The sequence below is a fragment of the Nylanderia fulva genome, unplaced genomic scaffold (genome assembly GCF_048542155.1).
Source record: "Nylanderia fulva isolate GAGA-0341 unplaced genomic scaffold, ASM4854215v1 Scaffold81, whole genome shotgun sequence".
Lineage (NCBI taxonomy): Eukaryota > Metazoa > Arthropoda > Insecta > Hymenoptera > Formicidae > Nylanderia > Nylanderia fulva.
This window is the reverse complement of record NW_028190928.1, coordinates 202,402-214,964: the sequence shown is the minus strand read 5'-3', so window position 1 is coordinate 214,964 and position 12,563 is coordinate 202,402. Positions and strand designations below refer to the sequence as shown.

General features: G+C 33.7%; 1 protein-coding gene across 2 annotated transcripts in view; it reads left to right on the top strand.

Annotated features, from left to right (window-relative positions):
- LOC114933295 (neurotrimin) overlaps window positions 1-12,563 on the top strand; it is an 84,340-nt gene that overhangs the window by 69,532 nt on the left and 2,245 nt on the right. Inside the window, exons 2-9 of one of the 2 annotated variants that reach the window (XM_085489373.1) lie at window positions 7,870-8,073; window positions 8,306-8,679; window positions 9,257-9,413; window positions 10,964-11,254; window positions 11,343-11,449; window positions 11,543-11,732; window positions 12,316-12,342; window positions 12,435-12,549. In XM_085489373.1, the coding sequence (XP_085345499.1) occupies window positions 7,870-8,073; window positions 8,306-8,679; window positions 9,257-9,413; window positions 10,964-11,254; window positions 11,343-11,449; window positions 11,543-11,732; window positions 12,316-12,342; window positions 12,435-12,520 (1,436 nt within the window). In that variant the 3' untranslated portion in view covers window positions 12,521-12,549. Of the gene's footprint in view, window positions 1-7,869; window positions 8,074-8,305; window positions 8,680-9,256; window positions 9,414-10,963; window positions 11,255-11,342; window positions 11,450-11,542; window positions 11,733-12,315; window positions 12,355-12,434; window positions 12,550-12,563 lie in introns of both variants that reach the window. The other variant, XM_085489372.1, reaches the window with a different exon arrangement.

The following is a 12,563-nucleotide window of genomic DNA, read 5'->3' as shown; positions in this document are numbered from 1 at the left end:
AGCCGTGCCGCGGTTATTTTCGCACGACGGTGGCGAACCCGATATGCGAGAACCGACCGCGGGGCAATAACGAATTATTTCGAATCAGTTCGTGCCGGAAGTTGCGTAATTGAATTTTTCATTCTTTCTTTTAAGATTATCTGCCTTTCGACAACGACGTCTGCTATTATTTTTCAAAGACACTAATGCAATTCATTAGAGAGAAAAAAAAAGAATGATGCAAGTATCATACACGTTGACATCGTGAAAACTTAATGTTATTTCGAGAGGTTTGAAAGCTTTTGAATTATATCAGAACGGTATGATTAAAGTAATTACAACTGCATATTTTGAGATTTTTAGAGCGAAATAGTCTTGAAAAAATATACTATAATTAATATTGATTTTATTACCAATTCTCGAACAAACTTCACGAGCGCTAAAAATATTCAGGGACTGTGCACGGGAGGATCAATTCGGCTAAATGGCACTCCTCTTTTCGTTATACACTCTTCAACGTCACGTTGCGCATTCTATCGACATTGTCGTCTATTGCACCACGTTCCCATGCGTTGTACAAATGTATACGCATGTGCGTGCGCTTTGCCTTAAGGTCCCCCTTCTCGAGGAATAAAAAGAGTGCGTGCCTCCTGGCAATAATAACCATTAAGGCGTGAGAGAATGTGGGCTGACGTCATCCATTCATTCGTAATCCGTTGAATGCTGTCAAACCTTTACGAACAATCGATACGCGACTTGATACTATGTTTAAGGGGATGCCGGATGTCTGTTTTATCGATCAGATGATTATAGATTTTTATGCACCGAAATCTTTTTATTGGTTTAATAAAATAATAAATGCTTTTCCACAATTAAAACACGTACAGAAACAAAGTGGGAACCTACTGATTTTATGTTAAAAACAAGAAAAAATTTAAAAACTAAAATTTCTTTATCGACTTCTGTCGTCAGGTCGAAAAAATAATTGTTTAATATAAAAGTTCTGCTGTTTGTACGTACAAAATAAGATGGGTTCCGACTAGAAATTGAATGAAGAAGTATTAGTATATTTTTAGATATAAGTTTAAAAGCCTAATAAATAAGAAAACGGTGCAGAAAATTTTCACGCATATGTGTTGTATACATGCATATGTTTAGACATGTGTGGTGCTAATATATCATGTGTATATGTGTATACGTGCATATGTTTAGATATGTGTGGTGCTAACCTATCGGAGTTCGGCCGTCTCTCCGACATCCCCTTAAGGGGATCCCTCAGCAAATAATGAACTCCGACAAAATAGCAGGACACATATCCAAAACATATGCACGTACACACAACGCACACATACGTACGAATCGTATTTCTAATTACAAATTTTTATTAGACTTCTAATCTAGATTTAGAAGATAACAGTACTTTCTTTCATGTCCTCTAACCCCAGGAAATGTGCATTTTTATTCGTACAAAATGTATATGTTTTATATAAAGCACATATTATGATGAGGTTGACAGTTCGTCTGCAATTCGAAATGTCAAATCGAGATGAAAATAGATAAGAAAAACTGTTATTTCTCATTTTTCATATCAAATCGAATTTCCCTGATATTATTGATACATGTATTGTAGAAAAGCAATGTGAAAGCACTCTTCAGTGCCACTTATTCATAAAAATAAAAGCTTTCAAAAAAAAAGAGAAACAATTTTACAATTTTATGTATGTATAAAACCTTCACTTTCTTTTAAAATTATATATTAGGTGCGCAACTAAGTTCCCGCTGTTTGTCTATAGATGGCTCCAGCAGTAAGTGCTGGTCGATTTTGACATATCCAAAACGTCGCGAGCCAAGCTTAGACATATGGTAAACAAACCGCTTTGACATGTTAATGATTTTGTTTTGGCGTCATATACTTTTAGTTGATTGAAAATGTCTGATTTTGTACCAAATAATCGTCATTTGCGGGAAGTGTTGATTTTCTTATTTCATTCGAAGAAAACGGCGGCTGAAGCGCATCGAGAGCTCCAAAAAGTTTACGGAGATGCTGCTCTAAGTGAAACAACGTGCCGTGATTGGTTCCGTCGCTTCAAAGACGGTGATTTCGATGTTGACGACCGTCCGCGTGAAGGAAGGCCAAAAACCTTCGAAGACGCTGAATTGGAGGCATTGCTCGATGAGGATCCATGCCAAACGCAAGAACAGCTTGCTTCAGCATTAGGAGTTACCCGCCAAGCCATTTCCAAGCGATTGCATGCGTTGGGAATGAGCAGAGGCACGAAAAAGTGATTCTACTGCATGACAACGCTCGGCCTCATGTTGCCAAACCCGTTAAAACTTACGTGGAAACGCTCAAATGGGAAGTCCTACCCCACCCGCCATATTCCCCAGATATTGCGCCGTCCGATTATTACTTGTTCCGTTCGATGGCACATGGTCTGGCTGATCAGCAGTTCCGCTCATATAAAGACATCAAAAAATGGCTTGATTCGTGGATAGCCTCAAAAGACGAATACTTTTACCGTAACGGTATTCGAGCTCTGCCAGAAAGATGGGAAAAAGTTGTGGCTAACGATGGGCAATACTTTGAATGATTCATTTGTAACCATTTTTTCACAATAAAGTTGCATTTTCATAAAAAAAACAGCGAGAACTTAGTTGCGCACCTAATATGTATAGAAAATCTCCTCTTTTATTTCGATGAGTAAATAGCGTAAAACATTAAAAATGATAGAAATTATTTAAACGGGTGTGTTTTCGATATACTCATGGAATGTCGGCGGTTAAGATAAAAAACATTCCGAAATAAGGCAAAACGCGGAGGTTTGCAGAACAATGTCTCTTTTACGGAATCCGAGCTTGTGTCAAGAAATTTCGTAAGTTCTACTCGATACGATGTTATTTTCTCACGAAAAGAGAAGACTGGAACAAACAAAGGCATGGAAAGCGAGGGAGAAAGACGCAATCGATAAGACAAACCCTCGGATCGTTAAAACGTATATTCTTTAACACCCCATGTGCTCCCATATTTTCTTGCCATTCGACGAATGTTTATGTATGCACTTTAGTTTTTTTTTTTTTTTTTTTTTTTTTTTTTTTTTTTTTTTTTTTTGAGAAAATTCGTAGCCATAACAAAAAATCTTCCAACAATTTAGTCATTCTTTTATAAGAATATTAACATACGTTAGAATTTATAAGTTTAAAAAAATTGGTTTTGTTTTGCAATATAAATATTTTTGTTTGTGCCTATTTAATCTTCTTTATTATATATTATTAGATATTTTATTTACTAATAATGATAAAATAAATATTAAGTAATAAATAAAAACTAAATAAATATATAATATTTATACATTTATTTATATATTATTTAATACTTATTTCATTACTATTAATAAATTAAATAAAATATCTAGTCATAAATATGAAGAAAATTAAAATAATTAAATAGATACAAGCAAAAAAATATTTAAATTGTGAAATTTAACGCGCGATCTTTTGTAAGTGTATTTTATTCAATTTATTTCTTTAATATATTTACTGCTTAGATATTTAATTTATTTACTAATTTATATATATATACAGGATTTGTCCGGAAAGTAATGCGTCGCATTTTTTTAAAAAAGAATTTATTGATCGCATAGGTAAAACAACTTAAAATTGTTCGAAGTATGACCCTTCTGCGTCAATACATTTTTGCCAACGCGATTTCCATGCGTCATAAGATTTCTGGAACTCCTTGACTGGGATGCTGTTCAGGGAGGCCGTCGAAGTAGCTTGTACGTTGTCAACCGACTCGAGCTGTTGTCCTTTGAGCTCCCTTTTCAGCCGAGGAAATAAAAAAAAGTCCGCCGGGGCCAAACTTTCTTGAGCATTTCAAAAGTTTCCAGCGGCGTCTTGTCCAGCTTCACGCAAAACTTTATCGCATAGCGTTGCTCTATCGTTCTCTCCATCACAAGTTCGACGCGACCACTAAGCAGAGGTTCACAGAATAAGCCGTCCTAACCCTCCAAGCGCATGGAAACAATTGAGCGACCTACCGTTGGAAAGCTAAGGGTACCCCCCTTCCTCCCCAACCGGTCCCATCGCTCTGCGATGTATAGTCGCGTCACAAAAAAATGCGACGCATTACTTTCCGGACAAACCCTGTATATATATATATATATATATATATATATATTATATTAATTTATATAATAATGAATCACGGATTTATATATGATAGATTCTCATTGTACATTGCAATTTAAATATTCTTGTTAGCGCCTATATTTTACATAAAATCTAAATAACTCCAGCTGCAGCCGGAATCTTATAAACGGAAATCGGCTTTGAGCTTCGATCCAACGAAAATTCCACGAACTACACGGTCTCCTCTTCATCGAAAGGAGAAGTTATTTTTGCTCTAACTTAACGCTCACGCGAAACTGCAATGCTAATCGCGGATGCACTCTGACATTTTCACAACGTGAGGAATTTCTTTTGCACTTCCTGCCTATAAGCAATTTATAAGCATTCTTTTTTATTTGTGAAACCTGATTGTACTGTATGCCTTATTGTTTTTATTGTTAAAATACATGTGAGGACATTGCGGCATGGTGACGTGTCCTGCAGATATGATCAGTATATCGTCCTTTTTTTCGGGCGTGATGTCACGGTGATATCATGGTCGCAGTAACGAAAAACGTGTTTGTAATATAAAATAGATTTGCGGTTTTTTGCGTGCATATCCGTTATTCCCTGTATAACTCATCAGTATGATACTCAAATCGCTAATATGAAGGAGGATGAGGTTGACCGCAATATAAATGCGAAGCTTTATTTCTATTTCCCAAGCTCATGAATTTACGTTGATTTGCTATAAGGTAACTTGAATCTTGAGTCTGGTACATAGTCTAATACATAGTCTAGTACATAGTCTAATATACATAAATATTCCAGAAATATCGGTTTTTTGTTTAATTGAATTTTTTAGTCCACTGCAAATTTAGGATAGATTTGACAAAATGGATTAATTTTTATATAAAATTTTAAATAAAAAATAAATATTAGGAAAGTTTATCTTTTATTATCTTATCTTGGCTTTAAAAGAATTTTCATTTGAAATTTTGCAAGCAAACCTCTTTAATGTTAAATGTCAAAAAATGAAGAAAAAATGTGAAAGATGAAACCAATAAAATCCGAACGATTCCATCTATAAAGCTATAAAGTAAAAAAAAATTAAGAAAAGTTTTCTCCTAAGATTTTTCTTAATAATTAAAATTTTAAAATTTCTGTTCAACTTCTTGTAAAAGTATAAGCGTAATAAAGCTGAGGAAACGAGGTGTGGAAGATAAATTAAAGGACTAAGTTTGAAATGTCAGACCTTAACGAGACCATCAGTATTAAACCACACCTTAATGTATTTCGTATACTCGATCAATTAAAATAATTATCCTGTTCTTTCAAGTAATTTCATTTTTAAATTTCACAATCAAGATCATAATATTACAAAGTCTTATTTGGAACAGATATTTCGAAGCTATCAATAATTTTTTATATAGGATACATAATTTTTTATATAGAACACACAATTACATGCATCCGTTGTTTTTAATATAAGTATGTTACTATTTTTTTAATATTTAAATATAACATGCTTAAAATAATCTATATAATTTAAATAATAAATAATTTAAATAAGTAGAAAAAATGTTTCTACTACAGGAGAGGCGTGCGAATTTCCTTTTTTCAAAAATAAAAAAAGTCTTTGCAACTGATGTATGTATCTGATGATGTGAACTGTAAACTGAATATAAGCTATGAACGCAATGTACCATGACATTAATCCTAACAGAATGCGTGGGTGTAGCTCTTATAGAGTCACCCGGATTGAGGATTGGGACATCATGGCGCCTACTCGCATGTATAGAGCAGATCGTTGCTAAGGGAGAATAGAGAGACTAGGGTTGCAGACTCTAACTAGAGCACAGGGGTGCCGGCACGTAGCGGTTGGTCATTAATCTAGATTCATGGGGTTCTTTCCACGTAATCGCATTTTGCTTCGCTTACAAAAAAACACTCGACAATTATTATTAAATGCTATGTTCGTTTAGATTCTCCGCATAATAGAGAAAATATTAGGAATAAATATTAGATATTAGGAATAGGAATTATTTTAAAATAATAATATCGAAAAATAACTTTAATATATATATACAAATACAAATTCGAGTATAAAGGACTCGTACTAGTTTATTAGCCCTTAGTCCTTCATATCTGAATTTGTATTTTTAAATCAAAGTTTTTTTATTTTATTATTTTAAAATAATTCTTATTCCTAATATTTAATATTTCTTCCTAATATTTTCTCTATTGTGCACATGGTCTTATTGTTTGATTAGTTGATTTATGTATAACTTCAGAAATCACATTCAATATCTACATTAATTCTTTGCAAGGTAATCTTTGAATAAATGAATGAATATGAATTAATGATTATATGAATGCCTCTTGAATATATAGCATACTTCTTTTTTTCTATTTAATAATAATTTAAATACTTATTTAATAAGTTTATATAAAATAAAATTAATATTATAATAAATTCTCAATAGAGAGTGAGTGAGTGTGTGTGTGTGTGTGTGTGTGTGTGTGTGTGTGTGTGCGCGTGTGTGCGCGTGTGCGTGTGTGCGTGTGTGCGTGCGTGCGTGTGCGTGTGTGCGTGTGTGCGTGTGTGCGTGCGTGCGTGTGCGCGTGTGCGCGTGTGCGTGCGTGCGTGCGTGCGTGCGTGCGTGCGTGCGTGCGTGCGTGCGTGCGTGTGTGTGTGTGTGTGTGTGTGTGTGTGTGTGTGTGAAAGAAGGAAATTTAGAAAAGAGTTTTGTTGCCATATTAAACTTTATAGTATCTACAAAATTGCAATTATGCATGTTCAGATGCATAATGTTTAAGAATCTAATTATCGCAAATTTAAATCACGACAAACGATGCTTTAGTGATTTTAATTTGCAAAATTGTCGGATGCTTTTTGCCATCCATTCGACGAAATTGAACAAACCACCGAGTTGACTTGCACGACCCATTTTTTTTTCCCCGCATAGGGTGTGGTTACGGTCAGCTAAAATCGAACGGCGTGTATAACGCGTTAGCGTGAAGATGTGCCCTGTGAAAAACGAGGCAAACTGATAGCAGACACGCAGGGGCGGCTCTTCGGCCGATCTAATTGCCCACAATTTCGCTCTCCTTCTGACCTCGCCGTCGCGAAATTGGCGGGAAATTGTATGTTCATTGTTGAAAAGGATGGTATGGGGACGCGTATTATTAGAAAGTCGGGGTGTGTGCTTCGTTTATGCTCCGTCCCGAAATCGAGCGCGGTCGTGCACTAGAAATCTAATTTCGACTGCTGCATCTTTCTCTTCTCCTCTTCCTTCATAGAAAAGGGTATCAGTTTGCGGTTTCGACGAGAACCGGTAAAATTGTCGGCGAACAGCTGAACATCCGCGGTTCAGCAAATTAATAAGATGATCTAATTTATTGCAATTTTAAACTGTTACTTTAAAATATTACTGATTGCGTCAGTGACTATTCGGGTGATACTTGTAGCCACAAATAAAATTAAAACATTATTATTTCTATCATTATTATGTTAATTTTATGAAAGCGAGACACTATATAGATTTTACTAATATACCATAAACGAATGCTAGTAATAATTTTGCCAAGATTAAATTTCATTGTCTTTTTCATTTTATTTTAAATTTGTTTATATTTTAATATTATATTTTAAATTTATTATATTAAAAGAATCATATTTAAATAATTTAGTAAAAGCTTAATGAAATATAAGTTATTTATTTTCGTATTCGCGTTGCATAAATCTCATATTAAAATTCATTGTACCTTTTTCTGTTTTAGGTTTATGCAAACCGACTAAAAGTCAGGAGGATTTTGATTATGAGGATGATACACCTGTCGATGAAGAAGATGACGAAAATGATGAGGATGAAGATGACAATCTCGGCACTGTCGAAGCACCACCACAAATTTTATCGCAGAGAATAAGTCTTCGAGTAAAAGCCGGAAGCACTGTTATACTACCCTGTCAAGTGATTCATACAGGTTTGTACGAAATTATTTTAAAAAATTGCTCGGCATACTTCAATAAAATTTATAATAAGAGAGATAAATTTATTAAAGTAAAAGAGAATACAATAAAATCATTTCAAAACTGTAAAATGTATATCTGTCCACATTTTTTGCGCAAGTTTTAATTATGATTTGTAAGTAAAATAAGAAATTGATATTATATTAATAATATATTTTGAAACATTTTTATCGCGAACGGTTACAGAAAATTACGTGGTTACGTGGATGAAGGACAATAAGCTCCTATACTTCGAAAATCAACCGCACGTAGAAGATAAGAATAGGATCGTACGATTGCCGAACAACAGCTTGGTGATCTACAACGCATCGGTTAGCGACTCTTCCAACGATTACAACTGTAGTATTCTTCGGCAATCGAATAGCATAAATTTAATCCATCGTTTATTGGTGGATCCTGAGAGAATACATGAACAATCTCCGTCACCGCCGCAACATTCGCACAAGGGAATCATACGTGTAATACCTGCGCGACAAATTGAAGTGAACCAGGGCAACTCTATCAAGCTTGGTTGTGAAACAGACGTGCAGCCACCGCCTGAGATTAAATGGTTTATCGAGGTAAAATATTTAAAATATAACAATATTATGATACTATAACTATAATGCTATTATATATCATTTTGCAAAAATTTATATAATAGGAGTTGTAAAAATAATCGACCAAACTAGCGAGTAAATAGTTTATTCAGCTTCACGACGTTTCGACCATGTGATTGTGGTCCTGTTTAAGTGAAATACTAAAAATATTTTATTACAGAAATAATTATTAACATAGAAAAAACTCACGAATATACACAAACCAAATTAAAAACGGAATAATCATACAAATGAATTAAGTTAAAATTAAAACATCATTATACAATAGTTGTCAGTAACATTTTCTTTAGTTTGGTTGATTATTTTTACAACTCTTATTTAAATACTAGTGACTGTTATTAATAATTGGGAATGTAATTTATATAATATTAATATAATTAATATAAATATAAATATGTTGAACAAATATGTAAACAAATATATGAAAAATATGCTGGTGGATATTAAATATTAAACAAAAGATTGCAAATTTAGAAGAAAGCAATATTAAACAAAAAAGACAAAAGACAAAACTGATTTTATTTTTCTTTTTTTATAGAACAAGAAGGTGGATAGCTACGATCCCGATGTGATTTTGGACGGCAATTACATTATAATAAGGAAAGTAAGCAGATCTCATAGTGGTCTATATCAGTGTCTCGCGGAGGATGGTTCAAAGACACCGGCGATGGAAGCAATCAACGTCATTGTACATTGTAAGCAGTGTTTGCTGTTATCTAAATCAAATTATATACGAGGTGTGTTCAAAAAGTATCGCGAATTTTGTGTTTTTTCAAAAATTATTTATTTATTCATGAATATTTATTTTGTCCCCTTCAAAGTAATCCCCACCAGATATTATACACTTGTGCCAACGTTTTTTCCAATCCTCGAAGCACTTCAAAAAATCATTTTTTGTGATCTTGTTCAGCTCCTCCTTCGATGCCGTCTTTATCTCCTCAATCGTAGCGTAGCGTCGTCCTTTCATGGGCCTCTTCAGTTTCGGGAACAAAAAAAAGTCACAGGGGGCCAGATCTGGGGAATACGGTGGCTGCGGCATTATTAGTGTGTTGTTTTTGGCCAAAAATTGAGCAATTTTGGTACGAATTTCGCGGCGACCCGTGTCATGCCCAAATCATTGGTAAAAATCGAATGGCACGAGCCAATCGATATGTTTAGGTCCTCAGCAACTTCTCTAACGGTGATTCGACGATTGACCAATACTATTTTCTTCACTTCATCAATGTTTTCGTCTGTTGTTGACGTGCTCGGGCGTCCGGCACGCTCTTCGTTGTTCACATCTTCTCGGCTCTCGGAAAACATTTTGTACCACCGATAAACGTTGCTTCGGTCCAAGGTAGCTTCACCATATGCCACAGTCAACATTCGGAATGCGTCCGCGCACTTAATTTTGTTTTCCACACAAAATTTGATACAGATTCTTTGATCCATTTTTTGGAATAGGCAAAAATCGAAGACAAGCCAAAACACGTGCAAGCAAAGCAGCTGTCAAAAATTAACTAAACAATCAAAATGGCCGTACTTGTCGGCATAAATGAGAAACATGAGTACCAACATAACGCCACAAAAAAATCGAAAATCGAATATACGTAACCCGCGGAAATTCAAAATTCGCGATACTTTTTGAACACACCTCGTAGATGATCTAAATGAAACTTTAGCGTCATCTTATCTTTATATAGATAATAAGAATATGTATTATCTATATCTGCATTTTAGATGAAAAAAAATATTATCTTTACTAAATTATCTAGAATAATTTTCGGATAATTTTGATTTAGAATCATAGCACATAAAAAGACTTAAATAGAAAAACTTAAGCAGTAAGCAATAAACATTTATAAATAAAAATATAAATATATAATTTTTATATCGCTTTTATAATTTACATTTACATTTTTTTATAATTGTGTTTACATAAGCAGTCTTAAAAATTATTATCTAGATGAATCGCCATATTTATCTTTTATCACCACAATTTTATCTTTATCGTCATAATTTTATCTTATATCTAGATATATTTTTAACAAAATCATCTTCTTTTTATCTAATTGTAAGATGAATTTACATATTTTTATCTTATCTTTATCTAGCTAATTTTACAATTATCTAAGCACAACACTGATTGTAAGTTAATTGCTCATTGCTAGTTCGGCCGCGATGTGGCTTAAATTTTGTCTTAAGAATATCTATTTTGCGAAGGTATTTTAACATTATGTACTGACTTTATTTTACTTTATAATAGATGTACCTAAGATAGAGGCGAAACAACACATAGTTCACAGCGGGGAGGGTATCGAATCGGAAATGACGTGCATCGTGAGCGCCTATCCCGAAGCTATAATAACGTGGTATAAAGACGGCAAGGAAATTACGAACAAGAAGGGATCGATTGAGATGCATCATGGAAATATGAAGGGCAACAAGACCAAGCACGTTTTGAAAATTTTGCACACTTCGAAGCAGGACTTTGGCGACTACAAATGCCGCGCGGAGAATAATATTGGTAGAGACGCAGTATCTATCATTTTAACAGGTAATTATTATATCATGTAATATTTTACACAGAGATATATTAGAAAATCCATAGAAAGATTTTCATTTGCAAAATGCAAATTTTATAGGTACACCCTCGCAAGCAAAAATATCCGGGGCCACAATGACTGAGAATGATGCGGGAATTATTCTGAAATGGCACCTGAAAAGTCGTTCACCGATCAGAGAATACAGGGTAAATATACTTTTTGCGTACATCAAGAATATAACCATGTAGAAAATCCTTAAAATTCATAAAGTGACAAATATACAATTTTTCTCTTTACAGTTGCAATATCGTCATAAGGGTGACGAGAAATGGATCGTTGTTCAACCTGAAGTCAAAGACGGTAACGGAAATCAATTTACCGTAGAGTATCCGATTGCAGATCTTCAGCCTGGATCTTACGAGGCAATCCTTTCGGCTAGAAACGCATTCGGATGGTCTATGCCATCAGAACCGCATATGTTTACTGGTGGTACGTATATTTGTATTTTGAGCGCGTTTTTGTTTGTTAATTATGTTTCGCCACTATCGCGGATCGGAAAAGGATATTTTATCCGGAATATTAATTTGGGGATGCACAGTATACTGTATCTCACTTCATTTTATTCGTGTCATAAAAGACCTGATACAAACTTTTACTCTCTCCACCGAGAAACAAACGTGTTACGCGAACGCAAGTCAAATTCTCTCTGCCCTCGAGGCCGCGCATTGTCTTGCTTCTTTCGATTTCCTCAACCTTATATATATATATAGATAAATTCTGCATTTTCTGCATTTTCTGCATTTAATGTAAATATTAATTTGTATATGATTCGTATAATATTTTACTAAAAATATTTTGAATTAAATCAGAAATATTATATCTATTCTAAATATTTAATTAACCGCAATTATTTATTATATATTATATATATATATATATATATATATATATAAAATTATATAGATAAAATTACACTTATATGATTGAATAATTTTTAAATAATTAAAATATTAAATATACATATTTAAGTGATTACAAATATTAAAGTTTTCTTTTTTAAATTCTTTTCCAGATTATCCTTCTGAGATGGCACAAAAAGGTAGACGCGAACGTAATAATTTTATCAAATAGAATATTTATCTTCAAAAATTTCTTTAGTTCACTAATTTTTAATTTTATGCATATTTGCAGATGGAAACTCGGCAGCTATAAAAACTCCTGGAATTCTTTTAGCATTAATCCTAGTCGTTTTATCTTGTGCCTTCACAAGCCTGTAACTCTTTACTTAACTCTTTAAACTATGTAGGTAAGTACAACGAC